General features: G+C 38.0%; 1 protein-coding gene across 4 annotated transcripts in view; it reads left to right on the plus strand.

Annotated features, from left to right (window-relative positions):
* Positions 1–26,633, plus strand: part of COL11A1 (collagen type XI alpha 1 chain) — a 127,238-nt gene that overhangs the window by 50,305 nt on the left and 50,300 nt on the right. For all 4 annotated transcript variants that reach the window (XM_068140998.1, XM_068140999.1, XM_068141000.1 and 1 more), the window contains 24 exons: positions 175–258; positions 517–573; positions 2,979–3,032; positions 4,450–4,503; positions 4,617–4,670; positions 5,238–5,291; positions 8,518–8,571; positions 8,688–8,732; positions 10,075–10,128; positions 10,216–10,260; positions 10,703–10,756; positions 11,224–11,268; positions 12,568–12,621; positions 13,731–13,775; positions 15,287–15,340; positions 15,423–15,467; positions 16,971–17,024; positions 17,916–18,023; positions 18,234–18,287; positions 20,110–20,163; positions 22,152–22,196; positions 22,322–22,375; positions 22,461–22,505; positions 26,199–26,252. In XM_068140998.1, the coding sequence (XP_067997099.1) occupies positions 175–258; positions 517–573; positions 2,979–3,032; positions 4,450–4,503; positions 4,617–4,670; positions 5,238–5,291; positions 8,518–8,571; positions 8,688–8,732; positions 10,075–10,128; positions 10,216–10,260; positions 10,703–10,756; positions 11,224–11,268; positions 12,568–12,621; positions 13,731–13,775; positions 15,287–15,340; positions 15,423–15,467; positions 16,971–17,024; positions 17,916–18,023; positions 18,234–18,287; positions 20,110–20,163; positions 22,152–22,196; positions 22,322–22,375; positions 22,461–22,505; positions 26,199–26,252 (1,320 nt within the window). The remainder of the gene's footprint in view (positions 1–174; positions 259–516; positions 574–2,978; positions 3,033–4,449; positions 4,504–4,616; positions 4,671–5,237; positions 5,292–8,517; positions 8,572–8,687; positions 8,733–10,074; positions 10,129–10,215; positions 10,261–10,702; positions 10,757–11,223; positions 11,269–12,567; positions 12,622–13,730; positions 13,776–15,286; positions 15,341–15,422; positions 15,468–16,970; positions 17,025–17,915; positions 18,024–18,233; positions 18,288–20,109; positions 20,164–22,151; positions 22,197–22,321; positions 22,376–22,460; positions 22,506–26,198; positions 26,253–26,633) is intronic.

Here is a 26,633-nt window from a genome sequence, read left to right on the forward strand (position 1 = left end):
ATGGTAGAAGGCTTGGTAATTCTGATTTAGAGGAAGTCAAGTGCTCATCTGTGGGGATTTAAAGCAATTGGTTTTCCATGACTTTCCAATAAAATCCACTCTTATTATAATATGACTGCAGGAGAAACACCTCAGTTACCATGCCAGCTCTTTTTCTTGTTTTCACACTTGCAGTTCCGCTTTGGTGGAGATGGTGAGAAGGGCCCAACAATCTCAGCTCAGGAAGCTCAAGCACAAGCTATTCTTCAGCAAGCTAGGGTGAGCACAACGAGTCTGCAAACAGAACCGCCACAAGGATACACCTTCAAAAAAAGATTCTGTTTTATATCATGCGGAATGTGAAGTAAAGAGCTCTTAGCATCAACTTACCACAGTAGTTATCCTTACTGACTGAGAGCTGAGTCAGTGATGGGGCCTATTTTCTAAGGCATTATGAAATTGGATTAGTATAGAATTTGCATGCTGACTGGTGGCTTTTTCATGATACCTGTTGTTTTATTCTGTTTGTTTTCTCAGATTGCTATGAGAGGTCCACCTGGTCCCATGGGACTCACTGGCAGACCAGGTCCTGTGGTATGTAAACAAAACAGGAGCCATAGGTTTACGAACACAGTAACATATAGACCTCATTCTGGCTTTGCCCTACACCTCTGTATTTCTACTTATTTTATTTGAGAAGAAACTGATAGACTTGAAGCCATACTTTGTATTCATGGACAAGTTCTGCAATCCAACCTGAACACTACTTGATTTTTTTTATTGTGGGTTGTGGAATGTTTGGATAGAACACACTGGTTGACTTACAGAAGTGGTGAATAGTTTTGCATAAGTGATTACGTTTGCATTTATAACATTTCTTCTGGTAAACACAAAACTCTACAGGAGGCATCAAAGCAAGAGATGTGCAGAATGACCATGGCTCACTATTTAAGCTGAATCATGAATGTCCTTAAGAAGCATTCCTATAAGCAATTAAAATCCATACACTTACCAAGTTCCCGACCATCTATGGTGTGAAATTACAGCAGTACAAAGAAAAGAAACGTTGCCTCAGTGGCTCCCCCTGCTATTCCCTCTAGTGACCAGTTTTAAGAACAAGGGAAACTTGGCTGGACATAATTACATGCTGTTGAAGGGATATTTTTTTGTGTGAACCCAGTCTGTTTATCTAAGTGAAATTTACCATTTTCAGGTAAATTTTAGCTAAATATCCTACCAGAATCTCACTCGGTGCCTGGAAACTGAAACCATAGAGACCTATACAAGAGTAATTATTTTCTAAAGTAATTGTTCCAAAGTAAATAATTGAAACCAAGCAGAGAATTTGGCTCAGAGACTTGTGACTGATCATGGCTGGGTATCTATTTAACAAATCAATGCACTGCTTCAAGCAGTGGCTGTAAACCCATTTGATCTATGCAGACAAAATGACTGTAGAACTGCTGCAAGCAAGGAATGCCTTTGTAAAAACTGCTATAATACTGACAGCAGTTTTATCCCTTTAGCTGAGGTATAACCTGGCTTCTTATGCTTTCATGTTTAAAAAGCCTTTATGAATTTCTGTATACAAACTAATGATTATTAGTAAGTTATTTTGCTTCCAAGCCACCAGGCGGCTACAGAAATCCAACTCTTTGATCTGGCAGCATTTTTGGCTTACAATTCCAGAAGCAACTGCAGGTTTTTGGCCTCTCAACTATTTGTGTGCCCAGCCTATTTTAAGAATTAAATAGTTGGAGCTTTTATTCTTAATATTAATTGTATTTTGGTAAATTAATTTAGTAGCCAATAAGATACATTTAGAAACATATCAGTTATTAAAAGTTATAAACATAGAAGGGTAAAAGCTCCAGTCTAGTTTCAACAGAGTCTGTAGTTCTCATGCTTAATTAACATAGCATATAAATTTCTGCCTACAGATATTAAATGTAGTCAGTTGTATGAATTAAAAACAAAGCTTGCAGGAGGGAAGCCAAAACAGACAGTTACTACCTACCAAAGCCACTGTTCTCTCCACTGCCAGTACCAGCTCAGGAGCTGATTTTCAATTTGTTTAGGACTGATTTAATACCTGCAAGGCCAGTGGGAATCTTTCCACGCCAGAATGTTAGACTCAGCACTAAGCCAAGCCATGAGACCTCTTCTTTCTTTGAATGAGGAATATAAAGCATTATCAATCTTCAAAGCCTGCAGAATTTGTTTCTTATTAAATAAATTTGGTCACAACCTGTTTCAGAGGTGAAAAAATGCAAAATTTCTTTTGCCTATAGTAGTAAACTCCAGTGTGTTCTTCTCCTGAGCCTGTATTCTCTGTGAGCATCTTGAGATCTTTTTTTGTTTGATTTGTCTGTGTTTGTGAGATCCCTATTATGAAAACACAAACATACTTTGACTAGTTCTCCAGATTCATGTACAGTATGGTACACTGGATGAAGATCTGTTTTAGGCCTGTTTATAAGTAAAACTTACTCTAAAAATCTGTATCCTCATTTAACAATAGTAAAGAGAAACAGTTATATAGATTTTCCACTTCTTCAGGGCCTGATGCACAAACACCTTGAATAAAACATCACTGAAGTTCATGATAGGATTTGACAAGGTATTTTTCATTGACTGTAGTGATCTTTGGATTGAACTCTGAGATGCTGTTACTTTCTATGCAACACAGAGAAGTGAAAGAAGCGGCTTTCATTTATCTTGCTTTTTGCATTGCTTATGATCTTACTGTGCTCATGTTTATTTCTCAAATATTAATACAGAAGGAAGAGTTGTGTCTTTGGTAATAGATTTTAGGGCCAGTTAGGCCCTAGTTTCTCGGCAATTGTATATCTGCAGATTCACATCTCGTAATGAGTAAGGGCATTATTTGTTTGGGTTTTTTTTCTCCCTGTAACTGATGTAGAGAAATAGAAAATAGCTTACTCATTTGAAGATGGGTTTTGTATATTTAAACAATATATTTTCCTTTTGTCATCAAGGGTGGACCTGGAGCAGCAGGTGCTAAGGGTGACAGTGGTGAACCAGGTCCCCAGGTACAGTAGGAGTCCCTTTTATATTTGAGCATGTTTAGGAAAAAGCATTCATGTCACTTAGAAGACATCCATCAATTATATGCTTTTTGTGTGCAATGGAAGAAAAATAGCTATTACAACATTATCCTAATACAACAGCTTGATTGTTCATTTTGAGATATGAAAGTAATAATCTTTACATAACACGGAGTAATTATCACATGTGGAATGTTGTCACTTGAAAACCTGCTTTAATATTGCCACTTCAGGCTCTTTTTATTGTTCAATATGTCACTCTGCAAGTGTATGACCTTGGGCTTTGACCTTATCAGGTCTCAGAAGGTGAGGGAGGTTGAATTTAGTTGGTGCTTAAACAGGATATGTTGAAGAAAGACATGACATAGCAAGAATGCCTTGAGGAGTCAGTGCATGCTTTTCGCCTAGCTGACTTACATCAACTCCTGTGTGGTGGTGTTAAAGAGCACTGAAGCACATTGAAATATTTTAGCTTAAACCTGAAAGAAGTAGGGGATCCTTAAAGAAATCATGGTAGGAGTCTCTGGAGCAATGATTTTGCCAGAATCAGGAGTTATCTTGGATTTGCTACATTCTGAAGTGCCTGTCTGAAAACTCCACATGGATATTTGCAGGGGAAAAAAAACAAAGCAACAACAACAAAACAAAATAAAAAAACCCAACCCAAACAAAACATACCAACCAAAAAACCCCACAAAAGCCACAGACAAACAAAAAACACTCCAAACATCTGATCAGTCTTCCAGTTTGATTATTTACATTTTGAGTACTTTTTTCTTTCCCTCCTTAGCAATTTTGGCTGGCTAGTCTTTGCTATTGCTGTTTTCACCTGGAGAAGATGCATTTGTATGGAGGAGGGGAGTCCTTCCACAGAAACATATGCCCATACATCTCTGAGTGAAAGTTACATGTGTTTGACAAGTGGGGCAGTCTGGGGTAATTTCATCTCCCTCTAATTAAAACTCTGCTGTGTTAAATTAAGACAGCGTTGGAGCTGTTGACCAGCTAAACCGTTGTCAATGCATGAGTTAAGGGTCTGAAATAAACACTCTATAGTTTTTGACAAATAATTATTATGTGACTGAAATAATTTTGGCATGAGAGGAAGAAGGGTTTTTAAACCACAGAAATGAGCTCATCAAAGCCATGAGAAGAGAACAAGAAGCTCTTCTGTTGAAAGGACTGCCATCAAAAGTGCCATCCTATGAAAACTAGCTTTAAAGCTGGTGGTTCTGAGGTTAGTTTGGATACCAATATTCGCATAAAACTAAGGGGAATTTGGAAATCAGATTACTTTGGGGATAAACTTGCAGCTTTGTGTATAAAATAAATCTTACCTTGTTCTTGAGGTGAAGTGTTTAACTAGCTTTTTGCTGACATGAATGTAACTCTTTAAATTCAGGGTCCACGTGGTGTTCAAGGTGCCCCTGGTCCAAGTGGAAAAGCTGGGAAGAGGGTAGGTAGAATATAGATCAATCCTACCCTAGGTAAATACTTTCTATTTAAATATACTTAAATATTCTCTGATTCCATTGCATTTTCAAATGTTTGCCCATTGGGTTTCTGCAGGGACGTCCTGGAGCTGATGGTGCCAGAGGAATGCCAGGAGAACCTGGTGCAAAGGTAAAAATAAGACCTGGAGGCTCTATTTCAGTCTTGGAAGGAACTAGACAGGTTTTATGTAGGTACCACAGTTTGTGCCAGGCCAACCCAAAATTCTTCTCTCAAGTGAAAATACTTCTCAGATAGCTGGGTCAGATGCAAGAGCTGAGAATGAATAATCCATTTAAAATATGGTAATTAATGGTAATGGCTAGTAGCCTGACCTTGAAGTAACTTGATTCTTGGGGCATGATTCCTATCCCTCTGAGTAAGTTTATCATTAGAGAGTTTGTAAAGTCAGTTTTGCAACTGCGAAGTGCAGCTAGAATCAAGCTTTTCATTTCAACGCAGACTTCAATACAGAAACAACGTAACTACAGCACAGTGAAAAAGTTGGTGTGGCAATTTCTTCTACTTTAATGCCTAGAAGCGAATGCTGTGAGTGATCTATGTGCACCCCTTTTTATGTTTCACTCAGTAAAAGTGTACTGAAGGTAGAAATTCACTTTTAGGGGGAAGGCACAGTTCATTCAGAGTAATATAGAATGTAATACTCATTTACCAAAGCTGTGATTTCTTCTTTCCTAGGGTGACAGAGGATTTGATGGCCTTCCTGGCCTCCCTGGTGACAAAGGTAACAGGGTAAGAAAAACATGTATTTATACAACAAATTGGTACTGTCACAGAAATACTTCACTAGTCACTAAGAATGGCACCAAGGACTATGGGAAAGAGATACAACAGGATGTCAGCTTTTTGTGCTTCAGAACAGTACCCAATACATTTGAGTAATGTCAATCAATAGATGATAATTTATAAATATAAATTATTTAAATATACTATATATATAATTGATATATATAAAAATGGTTTAAATAGACAATAATGAATATGTATATAAATGATTTAAATATGCTTTCAGAATTCTGATCACATCATCAGCTAGGTTTTGTTCTAATTTTTATTAGTTTTACCTATTGAATTTAGAGTAATTATTAAAGGAAATAGTAATGGAAAAAGGAAATCAGCATGAAGTTTCTGTATCAGAAGCATGAAAAATTTTAACCTGTCATGAAGCTAGCTCAAAAACTGCATTTGGGTATATGAATTGCTAACTGAATTGGTTAGTGTGGCTTATTGCAGCAACCGCTGCTTAATGACAGATCAGAGAAGTTAGGAAAATTTAAAGTACTGTTTCAAACACCTAATATACTTGCTCCTTAAGACATACCAATTGGTAGGATGATAGTGCATCTTTCCCTACAAAGTGCAGAAATAATCACAGCAGAGTATTTCTGCTTTAAACTGTACCTTTAATGTAGATGCTAGGACAATATACTCTACTGAGTGTACCTCCCTTACTATGGTTCTGGTAAGTACAATACACCATAAAAGAAATAGTGAGTAAGAATGTCAGTGAAACCATTCCCGTAGGTGCTGCAGCTTTATGGCCAAGGAGTGATGGTGGCTGTCTCCTTTCAATGGGTCAGCACAGCTGCTGTGCTTCCCACAAATCCTCAGCTGTGTTGGCTGCTGGCACATGATGTAGTTATTTGTAATAGCATGTGAGGATAATCTTTTGAGTTGTGTTTGCAATGGGAAAAGAAATTCTAGTGTCATACCGAAGTGTCGTGATCCTGTTTCATGATTGTCTTTTGAGTGTAAACAACTGGTGCATGACGTAATTGAGATCCTGCTTGATGATCTGTTACCGGCAGAGGGCGCTAGACATTAAGCGCCTGCCACTGCTTTACAAGCTGAGCAGGAGTTATCTCTGTGGCAGGGAAGGTGTATCTGCTGTCCAACCTGGAATACTGGAATTGTCCCTTGGACATGCGAAGTAATAAAGAGATTAATTTATTTTATTTGAAAACGTTCTATTTGTTTCATCTTTCCTAAACAAATGAAAAAATCCTGAAATACAAGAGCAAGTTTTTGTTGAAATATGCACAATAGTAATGAAAGTAATGGCTTCCTCTCATGGTTTCTTTCATCCATCATTAAAAATCACTACATTCTCTTGTTTCTGTGGAGTTCTTCTGTAAAAGTACAAATGGTAGTCTCTGCAAAAGTAGCTGAATTCAAAGCCAGGCCAGCTAGCTGTAGTTCTTTGGATCACCTCTGCTGACAGTGTGTAATGCAAATACTCAGTTCTCTTTGTCTTACAATAACAAGCGTGAAAAGAAAGACAAGAGAAACAGTTTTGCTGCTGTAGTTATGTTTCAGCTGTAAGACAATTGATGTTGAGAACCCCTAACTTCAGAGTAGATGTTTTAGGATTACCCTTTCAGTTAGTAATGAGTGGCAAATTGGATGTCTGAGGTTATTCCTCTTTCAAACAAGTTGTCAGAGAGGAGTTACTGGATGAGGTTCTCTGATAGCAAGTGTAGGGACATCAGACTTCATGGCATAATATTCCTTTTAGCCTCAATACCTATGACTTTGAACTTTTCCTATTAGATTAACTAGATACATAGCTCTCTTTCAGTATAAAAGCAAGACACTGTATGCTAGAAGAAAAGGTCTGAGTAAGAAGAAAACCAGGCTTTAACAGAACATTTGAAGGGAAGAATTACAGAACTGAGAATGCTGTTAATCAAGGGAAGTTTTGTTCTTGCTGCATGACAATGTCAGGACACTGAATGCAAGCTCCTAATCTAACAGTACGTGCCATGAGATTTCAGGATAACACAGGCAGCCCTTGAAAGGATGAACTGGCTCAATATTTAGAAGCTAAAGTCAGTCTTTCACCTGGATATTAATTTATAGCCAGATCATGTGTCTCATGTGTTACCTTTCAAAAGTGTCATGTAATGTGTAGCAGCAGATCATTTTGAGTAGTTCCAAAACTTAGCAAAATGTAGAAACTACTGTATTCATCTTACAAGTATGAAAGTACATTTCACAGAATTTAATTTTCTCTCTCTTGCCAACTCCAACTTAGAGAGGACAGAAAGGCAGTAGAATTAAATCCTGACATCCTTAATATGAGATAGCTCTGGGATAAGAGAGCAAGTCACCTAGAATTCCCTAGGAAAATTTAAAAGAGTAAAGAATGGAGCTTCTAAAGAGTGGATCCATATATCTCTGCTGACATCCACAGCACTGGACAGGCTCCTTGGAGACACTGATAAAATTAAGGAAAGCACTATGAATGCTTGGTTGTGGTCCAATGCCAGAAGGAAGTCACCGTCTAAAAGCTCACTGCCCAGAAAGAGGTCAGTCAGTGGTGTTTGTGCTATGTAGCACACTAGATCTCTTTAGCAATGGGGAAAGAAAAATAAATTCTAAAAGTACGGCCCAGAGTCTACTGAGACTCTGCATATAGATATTTGCAAAGCCCCAGGCTCTGAGGGGAAGTGTGAAAGTCTGGCTGCCTTCCAAAGACTCAGACAAATCAGTCCCAAGGCTCTCAGTGTCTGGTGCCAGGGTGTGTGATTCTGAAAGGTGGTAAGTGAACCTCGCTGTGTGTATTCTAGGACCCAGCAACTGGTTTATTAACTGCTGACCCACGTACACATGCCTTATTTTACTGGCAGCAATACACTGGGGAGGGGGAAGGTGCAGATGAGACAAAGGGAAATATAAGTACATTGTCTTTTGTAGCAGTAGTTTGTACATGTTTTGGGGCCAAAATAGTTACAGAGTGAAATGTTACAAATACTTCATTGTTTCAATAATGTTCAATTATTTTTATACTAAAGTAATAAAAGACTTTACTGAGTACCATAACCTTCAGATTTGTATCACTGGGCAGAACATGTTTTGATATGTTTGACACAGCAGACATTTGTTTTCATTGCCCTTCCTATCCATTATTGTTTCCAGCAAGAGATGTATTATATTGATGACTCTCCTTTTTCTGCAGGGAGACCGTGGCCCACAGGGACCTCCTGGCTTACCTGGTGAAGATGGATCAAGAGTAAGTTGCTATATACATAGTAAAATCCAGAGTGATTCCTCATGTAATGGGAATATGGTCATGACAAATGTTCTCTTTTTTCCCCTAAAACTTCTATTTGCTTTGTACAAAACCAGGGAGAAGATGGGGAAGTGGGACCAAGAGGTCTTCCAGGTGAAGCTGTAAGCAATGCTTTCTTACTCTTCTGTTTCTGTTACAAACAGCCATTCTCAGATTTTCCCACTGTTCTGAATTGCAGGTATAAAAATTACTGTGCATGTAAGTCTAGATATTGCGAATGCTGATTCTGCCTGAAGAGCAAGAAAATAATAGTTTTGTTAGGGGTGAAACACTATATACATGAATAGAATTAAGTTAGGGATATATCCAGCCAAGTATACGTAGCTTCCAGAATGACAAAGGCTGTTCCTCATCCTATTGTGTGAAATCAGTCATTGCAGTCCTTGACAGATGAGAATATAACCAAGCCCCTGGTGCTTTGAAAATGTTTCCCAAACATCTCTGTATTAGAAAATAAGTCCTGCCTTCTACTCTTTTTTTTTCTTCCCCCTTTTTCTTTTTCCCCCACGCTACTGTGCTTGGTTGCATACTTTTACATGTGTTTTACACACAGAAGTGCTGTCAGTTGGAATTCTGCAGGTGCTGCCACTGCAGAGCAGACTTCTGCATTGCAGGCAAGAAATCAAGCCTTACAAAAAGGAATTTTACCCTAAATGTATGATATGCTGCTGTCTACTCACAAAGTAGATGACTTCCTAGAAGTCGCTACAGAGTCCATGTTAGCGATTTGTGACTATATCATGTATGTGGAGACTAAAACCTCAGTCCTGTCTGATACCATGATTTGAATGATGACACAGATGATAAAACTAATATTCGCTTCCATATTGTAAAGCCAAAAGACTGTTACAGACCAGATCTTGCATACCTTACTTTGAAAAACAACCCTTGGTCTTTTGTGGAGTTTTTTTAGGAGTAAGAGGAACAAACTGATTTTGGTTTCCAGAATTCCTTACATTTATTATAATAAAATTCTTAATATTTTATTTATTTTACCTTTACTAGGCGTTTTAGCTGTATTTTATGCTTAGAATAGTAGTATAGAGCATGGCAAACCATCATGTTTTCTATAGACAGCAACACAAAGTTGTATGCTACTATACAGGTCAGACTTTCAGGCCAAGACACAGCTGAAGCTTCAGTGGAAGATGTTGTGGCAATGTTCTGCACCAGGAAATATAAACAGTTATCTCCTGTCTTTCCCTGAGATGACCATACAGAAGCTAAATCAAAGCTTATCCTTGCACTGATATCCTGGGCTTCAGGAACATCTCCTATCAGTGATTATTATATTTTTTTCCCTTCCCTTTCTTCCATTCCTTTCTTTCTCCCTCAAACCCCATGCTGCCTTCCCTTGTCACATTTGTTTGTCCAGTCCTGTTCCTGGGCCTCTCTGTTCAGAAAACATCAGGCAGGTGTTAATAAATATTTCTTCTCTTATAGGGTCCACGGGGATTACTTGGCCCCAGAGGCACACCTGGTCCCCCTGGACAGCCTGTACGTATGACCTGCTTTGTATTTGCAGTTTCCAGAAGAAAGATGGAAGTCCACTGAAAGTGACTTACATTATATTGTTTGTTGTAGGGCATTGCAGGTATTGATGGACCTTCAGGCCCGAAAGGAAACATGGTGAGTAAGTAAACTGGGAATTAAAAAGGGAGTGGGTTCTAAAAAATCCTTTCCTTATTCTCTCATCTCTGCCACTGTGCCATTGCCTCTACCTAATGAAACTTTTCTCTTGAAATAATCAGATCCATGACCATTTTGCAAAGAAAGATGAGCCTTCTGTTACTTAACCTGCAGCCAAAGGACCTAACCATTATTTCTCTAAAGCTCCTTTAGCACCATGGACTCCAGTGTTTAGGGTCCTATGTGTGGACTATTATTCTCTGCTAAGAAAAAGACCATGATATTCATTAGCATGAAAAAATGTCATACTGGATAATAAGTTGCTGGTAGACTTTAAAGGGGGAGGAACAAAGCTCAGTCTGTATTCCTGTTAGTCCTTACAATGAAGATCTGTAGTGCAGAAATGCAAACCTAACGCCCTGGTATTTTTTTTGCATGGCAGGGTCCTCAAGGGGAACCAGGACCTCCTGGTCAGCAAGGAATTCCAGGCCCACAAGTAAGTGTAAAATAACTCTCAAGAAATATGGTGCAATGTGCAGCCAGTGTTTAATAGGTGGGAATAAGCAAAAGGTTAGCTTTTCATGTGAAAAAATGATAAAGCTTCAAGGATTTTATAAATAATGCAGCAAATGTGTTGAGGGTAGTGAGAGCAGAATTTTCAAGCAAGCTTTCAGAGGGATTTTTCATTCAGGAGAAAAATGACTCATTCAGCGTTCCTGGAATGCAGCAGGAATGGCCACACCTGGAGGAGGGTTCTGAATAGGATCTTGTTACAGACCTACTGCCAGAGTAGTGGCTTGTGCAAAAGGCTCACACAAAACTCCTGATGTAACTCATAAGGGGGGGAAAAAAAAGCCATTTATATTTGCCAGCGTGTTTAAACAGATTAATGAGGGACCTTTGGTTGGGTGAATACACGTATATTGTTCTCCCAGATTTCTCACACTGGTTTCTTTTTAATAGGGGCTTCCTGGTCCACAAGGTCCTATTGGACCTCCTGGTGAAAAAGTAAGTTACAGCATTATTCTGGCATTTAACAGTCAGTTCTGTGCAACAAACTTCCTTATGTGCTTAAAGGTTTTGCTGTGTTTTACTGAACAGTAACCTCATATCTAAAAATTAGCAGATCTTCCTGAAATCATCAATTAAATGAATAGCCAGTGGAGGCCTAGCATAAGCTAAATTTCCTCCTTTTATTTGGGATTAATTTTCTGTTATTAGTTTCAGAATCTCATCTCCAGTGCTAAACCGTGTGTGCTCGGATGTTCATTAATTTCACAGTCAGCTGTGAAAATGGTTTTTATTAATTTCTCTTTGATAACAAAGTTTTAGCTACTCAAGCCTGATTCTGTCCTCTCTTTTCAAGGACTATATTTAGCCATAACTCCTCAGTGTAACTGGCATGCTGTAGAGTCAGCTGGTGGTTTTTTCCTGGTTTGTTTTCTTCTGTTCCTGATCTGACTTTTTCTGTTTGGTTGCTTTGGGTTTTTTTTTAATACTAGTTTAATTTTATGTTAATTCTACTTTTTTCTTTTCTTTTCATTGAATTCTTACTCTATTGATTCTGCTTTGATTTTACTCCTCTTCACTGTTTCATCTTCAGTTTTTCCAAAGTATATATTACAGAAAACAATATACATGCCTTGTGCCTAAGAAGCCTTATTCTAGCAGAATGCACTAGGCCCGTTGGCTCTCACACAGACGTACCAGCACTGCAGTTCTGTAATCTGTGCTCTTTGCCCCTTGATCTTGTTGGTATCTTTCATATGGTTGATCCTATTATGCCTGAAATTCTAATTAACGCTTAATTTTGTGCACTGGAGAATTCTTCCCCGCTGTATGTTGTTTGTGCGTGTTCATAGTGTAATTCCTGACGTCTGTTCATTACATTTTTCAAACTGTAAGAACTAGCCTTGCACTTGTATATTGTATGATAACATCTTTCTGGGTTTGTTTTTGTTCTATTTTATGGTTTATCCCTGATAACTGTATCAAAAGATGTAGGGATGACTAGATTTTATATCTTAGACCCAAATGTATTGGAAATGAGTGGGGTTTGTTTGGCTTTGTTGCCTTTCCTTTCTTTTTTTCCTTATGGTTGGGCCTTTTTTTACATTATTATCATTTTCTTATAGTTACTCTACACCTGGGGTGGGTTTGCTGGTTGGTTGAAAATACTAAAAAGATTTAAGGTCGTTTACTGGTTTAGAGCATACCAGTCCTCAGCAAGTATGATCCTCCATCTTCCTAGAAAAATTACAGAATGCTGCTGTTGTTCTTAAGATGTGTCTCTATTACTGCATTTAGGGACCGCAAGGCAAGCCTGGCCTTCCTGGCCTTCCTGGTTCTGATGGGCCTCCTGTAAGTAACCAAATAGTTTGCCCTTTAGTGTTTAGATACTTTTGGCCAAGTAATAAACATTCCTGGATACTGGTGTTGCAAAAAGCAAATGGAGAGTAAGAGCGCAGGTAGTCCTAGTTGGCAACAGCATTGGAAAATCCATCCAAAATCTCTGCATTGTTAGAGCTGTTCAAACTCAGAGAATCATGTTTTGGAAGCAGCTGCATAAAATGGCTGTGGGCTTTTACAGTCTTGTCCCAGATGCTGAAATGCATCTGAAACATCTGCAAGGATGTGTATAACATATAAAGGGCCAGACACTATTTCACTGTAGTCCCACTATGTCAGTGCAGCAAAGCAAATCATCTGTAAAAATAGTCACCACTGCTTCTCTAAGGAAACATAGACTAGACTAGATCATTCTCTGTTTCCTGACCTAAGGTGAATATTATGTGCTTGGGCTTCTTCTGTCATTGTCTACACTAGGACAGACCTAAGTCAAGCTTTGGAATCTTACAATTGCTAAAGCTCTGTGAATCTGTGAATTCAGCTTAGCTCTGAGGACACATTTGCTTATATGAACAGAGAATGTAACCACCTGTGTAGCACTGCTTACAGTTCAGGCATTAAACTTCACTGGAATCATTGTTCATAATGACATGCATATACATTAGGTTTTTTACCTCAAAAATATCATCTTTTTCATTTTTGTATATCACCAAGAGCCATTAGACAGTCACTCTGAATTCTCAGCCTGTGTCTCTCCTCCCCACTGCATTTTCCCCTACCATTTTTCTTTGAGGTTAAATATGTGGTTCTTAAACCTGACTTTCAGCAGGGTTTTGGCAGGGTAAGACCAACACAAGTAACTGCAGGGGTTTCACTACACAGATACTTACATTACAAATACAGAACTGTACTCTGGACTCTCACAATCTCTTTTACCTGCCAAAGTACCATTTTCATGGATAATGTTAAATATGCAGTGGTCATCTAGCTGCAAGTCTGTATCTTGAATCATTGTCTGAACATTTGAACTCTTCCTTCTGTAAAGTAGTTGTGCTTTTATAATAAATGCCTCCACTGAAAAAATAGTATTTTTCAAATCAGATACATGTCTCTTAAATCAGGGTCATCCTGGCAAAGAGGGTCAGTCTGGAGATAAAGGTGCATTGGTGAGTTTGAAAAATTTTCAGCTTTATCCTACATTTGTTGCTCTGAGAACCGTTTAGGAATATAATAGAAAATCCATGATACGTTGGAAGCATCTGTATACAATGATATTTATCATATTCTAAATATTACAGATAATACAGTAATTAATATAGAGATTGCTCTTTTAAAGTAAAACTGATTGAAGAGGTGACAGAATGGCAGTCAATAAAAAATTGCACACACTTCTTACAAATAATTTGCAAATAGTTTGAGCTGACGATTCCATTGTGTAGAGTACTCACCTGGGATCTTCAAATCCTTGCTTTTTGAAGACTTACAAATGCGAGCATATACCTTGTGTTTCTTAGGTTACCTTCACCTCAGTGGCAGTGAAAAGTAATTTCTTTCTTTATGAAGCTCTGTAGGGTCTTGGGACACTTTAAAGAGTTCTCTTTGCTCTATATTTACCCAGAGCAGAATCCTTTATAGCACTTGAAATCAGTTTCAGGTGCAATACTGACTTCAGTGGCAGTACTAAAAGGTTGTACTCTGGATAAGCGAGATGGAGGAATGAATAGGACATTTCAGAAGGTACAATTCCACTGACGCCTGCATATTACTGTTTGTGCAGAAATGTTTTCCATTAGAGGCTGGCAGATTTTATCCTGACTTTTAAGAAGATAAAGCATTTATGTTTTGAAAACGCAGGTGTATGACCATCTGTCAGTTGTTTATTACGTCTTCTGAATTTACTGATCAATTTCAGCCAAACTTGTTAGAAAGTTTTATTTCTCAGAAATATTAATGATCTAAAGGTATTGTGAAAAGACACAGCTGGGAAGCAGAAAAAGACCTTATCAGTGTACCCATTAGGGAAACATTGTGTTGCTTGTTTCAGGCTTTAGAGAATCAACAAAGGTTAGCCTCAGGCACAGATATGTATGTTTCCAGGCTTCCTTGCTTCCACTGTTTACAGAATTCAGTTTCTTCTGACCTTGCCATTGAATTGCATAGTATCGAAGTGAAGAACCTTTAAAATTCTCAGCAAAATAGTAAATAACAGCATTAAGACAGTCAGTATTGATAGAACCATGAGACTTCCAGGCTTGGGTTTTTTTAAAGACCATGATTTTTATTATTAGAATTATTTTGATTTGTGTCAGCATTGTAACTAACATACACATTTTCTCCAGCAAGGCACCACTGCTTTGTGATTGGCATCTTTTTGCTTGTTTTGGCTTGCCTGTCATATTTTCCAATTATGTTTGTTTCAGATAATTTATATTGTAGATACAAGCTTCCCAAATGTACAAACAGAACCAAATTCATAATTCTATTAATAATTTTATAATGACATTGAAGGGTGTTTTGTCATCTGTGACATTTCTTAGTGGCAGGCAGCCCAGTGTTACTTTGCTCTCTCACACAGAATTTCACAAAATAATAAAAAAATAAGGACTAGCCTCAGAAGAAAACTGCTTTCTAACCAAGTACTGTACAAATGAACGTTCTTTACTCCAATATATTTTAGGGGCCTCCAGGTCCTCAGGGTCCAATTGGCTATCCAGGCCCTCGTGGTGTAAAGGTAAGGTTTCATTACTAGATTCCTTCCCCTACCTCTTTCTGAATGTCGGCATGTGGGTCATTCTTTATATTCTTTCTTTTAGGGAGCTGATGGTGTCCGTGGTCTCAAGGGATCCAAAGGTGAAAAGGTAAATCTGACTGCATTTAATTCCTTTCCCTTGTTCTGTGTTCTTTGTTTCACTGTAATGTCTTCTGTCTCCTTCACTGCAGTGTTTTCTCTTGCAGCAGTGGGTTTTAGTTTTGCCTCACCCTAAGGACAAACCAAGCCCAATTCATAAATCAGTGACCTCCATGGTTATTTACGCTGGTACAAAGTTAATATAAACCTCTCAGTTGTTAGAATGCTTTTGGATCTTCATCATACCAGTTTAAAAAATTTCTAAGGTGCTCTTGAGTAGAAAATGAGACATCCCCTCTCATTAGTAGATATTATAGTGGGTACTGAGAAGCGTGTGCATCACAAGTGAAAGCTGTGGTTACCATAGTTCTATTTTATCTGTTTTGGTAGAGTTGTAGGCTATGCTTTGCAATTTGTACGTACATATTCCAATGGCTTTCTAGGTTCCAGGTATTTTTGTCCAAGATCAGTTGCTGATCAGGGAGAAGATAGAGCTTCTGTGGCCCTAGGAATGCAAAAAGCAAACTTCTTTTTCAAAACAAGGATGAAATAAAAAGTATTTCCTGTTTTGTTGGTTTGTTTTCAGTAACATGGAACACAGTATCCCTCTTTCCTGGTCTAGTAACAGTCCAAATATTACTCAGATTCTAAGTCATCAATATTACTTCAGCTTGTGTCATAGTAATAAATTTTACTATGTATTTTTTCATCAGAAAGACCTTGGCTGCCAGGATATAACTAAGGATCAGATAAAAATGCAGTCAATAATCTTTTTTTGGGTGGATATTACAATAATAGCTGCGTGATGAATTGCTCTAAGAAAGAGAGAATCAAGAGCTGATCAGTTATGCTAAAGCAAGTCGTGAACAACTCCACTCAACAACTCTGGAGATTTCTGTTTGTATCTGAACTCACACAGCTGCAAATTAAACTTGTCAGAGAACTGTCTGCTCATACTTGAGCATGAAGACCTATGTAAATGCTTGGAGTAAACTCTCTGCCACAATTTGTCAGGCAGCAAATATGTAACTATAACTAGAAATAGCAATAATGTGTGCCTGGTTTGCCACTGTATATGAAGTCAATCTTAATGTACACTGTTTTTTCTACTTCAATTACAGCCAACTATACAGACTTCTACATAGAGATGACTCCTTTTAGGTTATGGACATTAATATATGTTTCTTTTTTTTTTCTTTAATTCACATGCCACATCCAGTCATTCTCTTGATTCCTTTCATGATACTATTAAGATACTCATTTAAAAGATAATTAAATTGAGGTTCTGCTATCAAAAAGAATAACACTGTGTGATCTTGCATTGTGCACTGTTATACTTCCTTAATATTGCAGTAGCCATAATAATTTTTTTTGGTATGTGAAGTCCTCACATTTTCTATGCAAACCATTTTAATCTGTAGAATATGTATTTACTTATTCTGTCTGCAGGGTGGGGGGGGCAGAAATCCTCTCTATTACTAAAAGTCATTGTATGCATTTCGCTCATTTTTAGGGTGAGGATGGTTTTCCAGGATTTAAAGGTGACATGGGCCTTAAAGGTGACCGGGTAAGCATTTATTCATAGCCAGTATGTTCTTTACAGGCTTTTATTATTTTGAAAGCATCACTGAAGTCCACCAGTAAATTTAACTCGAAAATAAAAGCTAGTAGCTTCAAATATCTCTGTTCCCTGTGCATGCACAGATTTGAGCCAGAGGTTTGGTTCTTGTGAATCAACAGTAGTGCAGTTATAGAGAGGAAGACAGTGTTAGTCCTGGATATCCTTTTCACTAAGCTGTTTCTTAGAAAATCTCCTTTTCCAGGTTCCAGGATCTCTAATATTACTATTTGAGGAAAATTAATCTATCCAGGATAAAGATGTTTCAGTTCCAACCTAGCATCTTGCAAATCTCTGTCAAGATAGCTTCATAGGAATTGTTATAGAGTTTCTAAAAGAAACTTCTCACAAGCGGTTGCTGGCCTGTATCTGTACACTGAAATAATAGCTGATACCCAGGTAAGTACTTAGATACAGACATTTTTCTTGCTACAGACTGTCACAGTGCTTTCACAAGAATTGAGGGAAGGAAAACTATGAAGATACGCTTTGCAAATGCAGTTCTCTTCAGGCAGGATGACTAGCCTCTTACACTTGTGACAGTAACATTCAGTGCCTAATTTATATGTATTTACATGTATATAATGAGCATAGCAGTGGCATTTTCCTAACTGGAAACTGAACAAGACATTTGAGCAACCTTATCTGGTTGAAGATGTCCCTGTGCATTCCAGGGGCCTTGGACTACATGACCTTTAAAGGTCTCTTCCAACCAAACCATTTCATTCTTCTAATCTCTGTTTACATTTACTGAAAACTTATTTTCAAGTAGTTGTTGATAATTTATATAGTATATGCACAAATGCAATGGTTCCATATTTATAAGATTGTGTATTTTAGGGAGAAATTGGTCAGCCAGGTCCACGAGGAGAAGATGGTCCAGAAGGTCCAAAAGGTCGAGCAGGTCCATCTGGGGATCCAGGTGCTGCTGGCCCAGCTGGGGAAAAGGTCAGTAGCCAGATACCAACATAAACATGCCATTACCTCCTAACATAGAGCCATGATCCCCCAAAAAACAAGCAAGTTGGTAATATTTATTGACTAATTTATTGTCAGCAAATAGTCACTGGGGTATGCTGTGTCAAAGTAATTTTTATACAAGTTTGCAGAACCACTGAGGAAGCTAAAATAAAATTTTACATTGCCTTCTTATTGCAGGGCAAGCTTGGTGTACCCGGATTGCCAGGATATCCAGGAAGACAAGGTCCAAAGGTGAGCTGTGAAAGAGCTATATGTGTTCTGCTTTGACACTGGTCACAATAGCAGTTATTTGATTGGTGCATTTGGGGAAGCAGGATGTGGGCATCAAAGTAGGGGCCATTTTTCACATTTTCTTCCCTGCCAATCAAGTTCTGAAGTAAAACCTTTTAAAACATTGGATTTAAGGCAGGGTTTTTAAGGACCTCTACCTTTTCTTAATTATAGTGCCTTCAAACTTTGCCATCCTTTCATGAGTTGTGTTTTTGTGCAAGCATCACATTGGCATGCATTAAACAATTTGAACAGAGTAAAACTGCTGATGCACTTGAAAGAGAATGAGCACTCTATTGACCACTAAATGGATGCTGATGGTGATGGGTATTTTCCATGTGGTATAAACATTCCATTTGTGTCATTACTACTTGTTCCATGGAATAAGCCCTATTTCTTTGAAACATATAATTTACAAATTTCATCATGTTTTCCTTTGGCTTCTGTTGCAACAAACATGGCAAACTGCAACCTTTAGCTATCTGTTGTGTTTTGATTGCAATAGCAAACCATATGGAACTATACAATCAATTTGATTGGAAAAGACCTCCCAAGGTATAGATGGCCTACAATTTTTTGAAACACTTCTATGAAACTTACTTTCAAAAAGTTCATCCTTACTAGCTTTTAAAATGGGCATGATAAATTCATTGCAAGCTCACTTCTCTAAAGCTAGCAAGAAAGAAAAAATGGAAAATTGTTTTACAGACATTGCCCAATGTAGAGGAGGCCATTAGGGAAAGATTAGTCATACAGAGAGAATGCAAGTGAAAGAATCCCTTACACCTTCCACACAACTAAACAAGTAACCTGCAGGAAAATCCTCAGCCTTGCTCCACTTTGGGATCTATTTTTATTTTCAAATTGAAAATAACATTTTTTTGGAAGAAATACAACTTCCCTGTTGGTTAAACGAGGTGGTTGTTTGACTCTGGCCTATACTTTGGCCCTTTCCAGTCCAACGAATGAACTGTCTGAAGAATACTTACTAATTAAATACTCGGTGCTAGTGAAAAATTTCGAAGCCATCTATATGAAGTATTCCTGAAAACTACTCACCTTGAGAAACATAGTTTTTTGCTTGTTTCTTAACTCAGATGTCTGAGATTCCACTCTCTTTGTTCTCCTTTAGAACTGTCTTTTGAGAAGTACAAGATCTAAGAGGTTTTACATAATTCAGTTCTAAGAATAAAAATTATGTAATGCTTCAAATAAAAGTGGATTCTTTTCCCAGCAAAGCTCTGATCAAGAATTACGTTGCTTTAAAACTCTATCACATCAAAACTGAAAATAGTTCCCAAGCTACATTCAGTTTGCTTTTCTAATTTGTTGCTTAAACTTCCAAGGAAGAGTAATAAAAGCGGCAATACATCAACTCACTACAACTTTCTTTTTCAAAATTCATTCATAGTCCAGTTCAAATTAACATAAGGGATAGTGAAAGAAGGAAGCAGCAGAAAAGCTTAGTAACTGTGTAAAGCAAATAAGAAATCTTGTCCCCAGTGCTGTCAAGAAGATTCACACCATTCTTTTTCTCAATAGTCCAATAAGATGACAAATAAAGTCCATTCTATATATTGACTTATTTATTTATTTTAATGCATTCCGGACTTGAGGCATTATGGTAAGTTTTGGTAAGCTATTCATCAGAGCTGTCACACCTGCAAGTTTGGTGTGTACAACATACATGTTTGGAGGTGTGCTTTACAAATCAATTACATGCTGGCTGTACTACTGTTTTGTTAATGATATCCTCTGATATTTGCACTGATTTCTTACATAGGGCTCAACTGGCTTCCCAGGATTTCCAGGTGCCAATGGAGAGAAAGGTGCAAGGGTATGACATTTCATGCTTTCTTGACACTAACTTTTGGAACTCACTCTTAGTGGAAGTCACTGAAACCTAAGGGTACAAGCTACTATCTAAAGAATATAAAAATAAGCTTTTCACACTGAAGATGAATGTCTGCGGTTACACAGAACAGGACATACTGGCACACTAGTTCCCATTCCTTACAGTATTAATCTAGATATACAGGAATTCAGACAGTTTCACACTGTCTATGCTACCTTAATTATCTAGTTGAAAAAGAGAAAAGAAATCACCTTTGCTGAAGCATCTTTACTGAGAGTGTATCTGAGTGAGTTGGCAAGAACTGTTTTCCTGTATCCCATGAATTATCCTGCTACCATGCAATGTACCCTCCAGGAAATTCAACTTGTATTTCATAAGTACTCTGATTTGCTGCAAGGTTTTTTATAAGCCAAGCTTCAAACTACAAAATAGACAAGATGAGGAGCATACTATTACGTACATAAAAAAGAAAAAGATGTAAAATGACAGCTTTTGCTGCTTCATTTACTTGAAGCAGGTGAAGGAAAATCTGTTATGCATATTCTTCAAACTATAAAAATGAAATACAGGTTAGGAAGAAGGTCATTGTTCTGAGTCTCTAAAACTCAATTGAACATAACAGAATGATGTTAGAAATACAATTTGAAGAGTATGGGTCAGAATACATAGATATCATCAACTTAAAAGTCAAACTGAGGTAATGCATATCATTGTTTCTAAGAATCTATTGTAATTTGCAGAACAAAAGCAGGCAGAAATTCATGATGTTGACATGAAATACATGAAATCCAGTTGAATTTGCATTGCTAAGGTCTGGTTTAAATTGCTCTTGTATCATTTCGGCAGAAATAAAGACATTGTTATGGGCACACAACCAATAAAAAAATGTTCAGTTCATCCTCCTTTGAAAAAAATGAGATGTGACTGCTAATGAAGACACCAGATTCTTAAAAAAAACAAGCAAAAATAATAACATCACAAAGCAGACTTACAGTTATGGAAATCTAGTTATATTGATCCGTTATCAGACCATCATGAAGCTTTCAGTTCAGCTAGAGTAGTAGCCATGTAATTAGTACCATCAATACTTTAGTATTATGCTTATCATTAATTGGACAGCAGCTGCTGGCTTTGTCATGTGACATGTGATAAGTGAAATAAAATCCATATTAAAAAACAAAGCCACAGGGAAGGGAAAAAAAGAAGAAATAACAACAAAACCAACAAGAAAACTCTGAAGAGGTGTGTGCATTTATTTGCTTTCCAATGAAAGCAAATTTTATGCTAAAACATCTATGTTTTCATTGCTGTTGTGTTTGCTTCAGAAAAGTTAACAGTCATCAGATTCATTTTTCTACCTCTAATATACTGTCTGGAATTTTAACCCTGACATTAGAATGCACAGGAATAGTAATGCAAAGCCTAAGGAAAGAAATATGTTGAGTATGATTAGGAGACTTATTGAACCAAAAAATAAGGACTAGTATTCTGTCATGTTCTCAATTCCTCTGTATGTGTGCAGAATCCTGCTAGGTATTACAGTCATTATTTCTGTTATAATAAAAAAAAAATAGAGAGGCTTGCCCTTTGTTTTCTCTATTAAGCTGTGGAGCTGTCCGTGAGAATCTGGGAACTTTGTATTCAAGGCTATTATTACATTGGAAAAGTGACAAGTCCTTTAGTGCCAACTCCTCTGCTATTTTAACATAGTTTAAAATGTTCTAATGCCTATGATAGAATCTGACTCTGAGGTAAATTTAGTGCACTTAGCCACACGTCCCAAGGAACTCAGAAAGATCATCAATTTCATCAGGAACCATGATCCCATAAATTGAAATGCAAAGTAGATACTCGAAGATAAAATAACATTTAAACTTAAGTGTGTTGTACTCTACCTTCACTTCAGTAAAAGCTTTCGTCTCACAAATGCAGTGTCTGCTAAGGTGCTTTCTGTGAACTTTTCTCCACAGGGCCTACATGGCAAACCAGGCCCCAGAGGACAGCGAGGCCCAACCGTACGTACTTCTGCTTTGCCGTTTAGAGGCTTTCCTGTGTTAATTGCCTGTACAGTACTGTGAAGAGGTATTTCCATTTTAGTATCTAATATTTACCTTCAAGTGCATCTGTATTAAATTGACAGGGTCCAAGAGGATCAAGAGGTCCTAGAGGTCCCACTGGCAAACCAGGTGCAAAGGTATTTGTCAAGCACACTGTGTAGATTGCCTACAAGTTGCTTGTTTTAAATAAAACAGAGGTCTAATGTTGTCTTACCTTTCTAGGGTACTTCAGGCAATGATGGTCCTCCTGGCCCACCAGGGGAAAGGGTATGTGAAAACCGATACGTACCTGCTGTTTCCCTCACTCTGTAGGAGTGTGATTTGAGAGTGGAAGGGTTGTTTTATTATGTTTATTCTAAATATTATTATGTTTCTTTATTGTTCTCCCTCTCATGTCTGCACCTTTTTGATCAGAGTAACCAAAACTAACAAAACTTCAATTCCAATAATGCTTTTCAGAAATATGAATGGGGTAGCTGAAGTTTGCTGCAAGTGTCTTCCATCTGTAGCTCAGCTTTGTACATGAAGGGCACTGAGAATACACAGATTTTTGTATTATACCCATGCACTTTGTATGTATCCATGCCAATTACAGCTGTACTTACCAGCTCATACTCTTAAGAATGCCCCACTTACTGCAACTAACTGCTTGTTCAGTGGATTTACAAAGCACTCAAGCCACCTCTAGCAGCATTTTTTGTTGAAGAAGCTGATTTTTAGTGTGTTCTAATCAGCTAAGTATTCCTTCAACCTACTTTCTGTATGATTGAGAAATCCTATTATTTTTGATAAAATAAAAATATTATTATTGCTGTTATCTTACCAATCACTAGACAAACCCAAGATACAGTCAGCTCATTATGTGGTAACATACAGAAAGACAGTATTAGTAAATCAGATTTGGAATAGCAGCACTTGCAAAACAACTCTCATCGTTTAAGTGGACATATCCCCCTCCAAAATATTTTTGCAAGGTTTAAGAAACTTATCTTTTGTGGTTGTATTTCAGTAAACTGCTAACTTTTTTATGTAAAGAATTTGTAAATCCTTTCTCAGTACCCATCTTCAAATCTGAGTGGTCTCCAGAACTCTTATTCTTCAGGAGAGATCTGCTTGTGCATCTGCCCCTGCTCCATAATGTCATGTTGCTAGGTTATTGAACTGAACTGCTATGTTATTTGCTTACTGAGTATACCCACCCTTGGTTTAACAGTACTGGCAAAACAGCAGCAAGGGTTTTCACTGGAATGACTCAGAAAACTGGAAAAGGAAACAGGCCACAGGATCAGACCACATGGTTTGATAGCAGTTTGATAACTGCAACTAAGGACATCCATAATGATAGCAAGAGGACATGTCATGGCTGTGTTCATTCCTGAAGCAGAGTATTACTTAACTATTCAAGAGCAGGACAGGAGTTCTTGCACTGAAGAGAAGAAGCAGGATAGGACAGAAGGAAAGTTGAGAACAGAAGACTGTTGCCAATATATACGGAAGGCAAGGGAGCCTGCAGTAAGAAGTTCAATGCACCTGGGTACCATGCAAAAGACAATGTATCAAGTGGAACATGGCCCCCAGAATAAGTGGAAGGGTTGAGTGGAATGGGACCAATGTGACAAGTAAGAGAGAGACACAGGGGAAGGAAGCTGATAGTCAAGAGGGGAATGAGCTGACCAGCATGTTGGATGTAGAGATCCAGGCACAGTCACAGAAAGGAACTGCAGGTTGGTTTACGCTGAGGAGGAGCATCAAAGGCAGACTACCAGAAGGTGAATAGCAGAGCCTATAGAAGGAGGAATTTGCTGACAGATCTGAGAAGTTATGAGGAGAAGAGGCTGTGGGGGGACTGAAGACAAGGAAGAGATCAATCCAAGACAAAGGCATTCTTGGGGAGATCAGAGCAAAGAGATGAAAAATCACAGATCACCACATCTCTCATCAGTTGTGTTATATAAGTGTGAGGTATCTATTTGCTTCCCAGCAGGGGTGGATGTCAGCTAGAAAATAAAACTGTCATTTCTACTCCCTTGAGACTGTCTCAGGTACCAGACCTGTAAACATTAAGAAATTCTTTCTCCTGTGTAACTATTGTTAGAATGAAATTTAATGACAAAAAAAGCAAGTGTAATTTTGATAATGTGCTGTTACTACTCTAGGGCTTTTTCTCACGCAATGCACTGGCTTGAAATCTGCAAGCTATATTGTGAATTAAAAAAAAATTTGTGTCTTCTTCCCTTAAAAAGGCTCAAGATATGAGAATGAAAGTACAGTGGGAATTTATGAGAAAGAAGGTGCAGCTAACAGTAAATTTGAGTTGTGCTCTTCTAATGCAGCTCCTGAGAGGGACACGTTTTTTATATTTTGCACAGTAGCTGAGTCAATTTTAGTAGTTTTCCTCTATAAAATACCTCCCTTTTGGAGGGGAAACCTCATGCTTTGTTAAACCCAGAAGCAAATGAGGAAAAGTCATTTCTTCACAGAGACAGCAGAATGGAAAAAAAACCCAAAACAAACCCTCCCATGGAACACACTTGTGTGTTATGGAGGTTTCAGAAACAACCTTACACCTCTTCTGGAAGAGAAAATAAAAACGACAGATCGTGGTTTTACTGCACTAAGATTTCTTCCTTTCCCTAGCACTTCCTAGGTGAGTCAGACTTGGTATTGCAGTACAGTCAAAGTCTGCCATGGAATAAGATTCACTTAAAGGCAAATTTTCCCAGCCTGGGCTCTAATGAATCAAGGCTTATGGAACTCCAAAACAGCTGGCACTTTATCAGAGGAGGTAAAGGGTAGTATAATTTGGCAGATGTGGCTTCCTCTTTCAAGTCTTTTGCATCAAACCATCATTTCCAACGTATTTTGACATCTGCTGTCTAAGCAAGGCCACATATCATATACCCAGTAGAAGAGGATAACATCTTGTACTGTATGACTGAGGTCCATGGCTCTGCTGTGGGACCATGCAGAATAGGACCGTTTGTCAGGTTGCTACTCTTTCACTTAGTGCACTAAAAACTGAACAGGACTAATCATTTTAACTAGGTGACATAATCCCTTGCAGTGTCTCAGCAATACATTTTGGTTGGTGACAACTTTAGAAGCAGTCAGGTAAGCTAGTCCTTGATGCAAGTATCTGTGTGTGGACATATGTGGGCGCACATGTGTATGTGTGTCCTTGTGCATGCACAACGCACTAACTCAGAGAGTCATCTTGAACTACATTTGTAAAACCATTCAGCATGGAAGTTTTCTCTCTCCATATCTGTGTGTGTATACAAAGCTATACAGACAAAATGTTGCTGTCTCACAAGCTGCGGGGTTTTAGCTATCTCAATTATTTTTCACGATGCTAAGAATATTGTATTTAGACCCTGGTAATTCCAGAAAGCTTCTCCTGTTTGGAAGTTTGACAGTGTAAAAACGGCCAAAGATGAGCTGGACTGAAGGTTAAAAAGGTCACCAGACTATCAATTATTTCCTACCTTTCATGCAACATACAATGTTTCTTATTCACAGTTGATTCCTACTTTATTGTGCACTTTTTTAGGAGTCAGATGCAGACACACCTTATATTAGTAGCTTTTCTTTTCTCTGACTGGATTCCTATACAGACAGTATTGCTCTCAGGAAATCCCCTCCAGTATCTGTGTATGTGGATTGTTGCTACCAATAGTTATGATAGTGAAGCTGACACTTTATACTTATAACCAGACATTGAGGCTTGACAGGGCTCTGGGCAACCTGACCTAGTTGAGGATGTTCCTGCTTACTGCAGAGCGTGTTGGACTAGATGACCTTCAGTGGTCCCTTCCAACAGAGAGCAATCTGTGATTCTATGATTATCCAGAGAGTTCATATATTTTGAAGTTTCTACATTTTAGAATTGAAGCAAACTTGTCTATCCAGTGCCATGGCAGCCGGAGTAAAACTTTACTTGTTTGGTTGTCTTTATACTAGGGACCTCAAGGGCCTCAGGGACCTGTTGGATTCCCTGGACCAAAGGGACCTCCTGTAAGTATCTTTTTAATTATGTGCTACAACAAGAATGTTACTCTTCATACAGCAATTCTGAAGCAGATATTTGAAGATCGATTTAAATGGTGATTATTGTATAGATATGTTCAAAACGGTGCAGCTCACATGTCATTCAGCAGAATATACTGAATTGCACATCTTCTAGTGTGTTGATGCCAATGACCAGGGGAGAGATTGATACTTAGCAGGTATATATTTTCTTTTAACAACTGATTCGTTGAGGAAAAACCGAAGAGGAAGAACAAATACATTAGTTACAAAAATGCATAGGAGGATTAGCATTTGAATCGCAGCCTGATGAGCTAGTTCCACTGCTCTTCCAGTGTGTTTCTGCTCATGTGGAGTAAGTACAAAAGC

The sequence above is a fragment of the Melanerpes formicivorus genome, unplaced genomic scaffold (assembly GCF_026170545.1).
Source record: "Melanerpes formicivorus ecotype bairdi unplaced genomic scaffold, bMelFor1.0.p_v2 SCAF_7, whole genome shotgun sequence".
Classification (NCBI taxonomy): domain Eukaryota; kingdom Metazoa; phylum Chordata; class Aves; order Piciformes; family Picidae; genus Melanerpes; species Melanerpes formicivorus.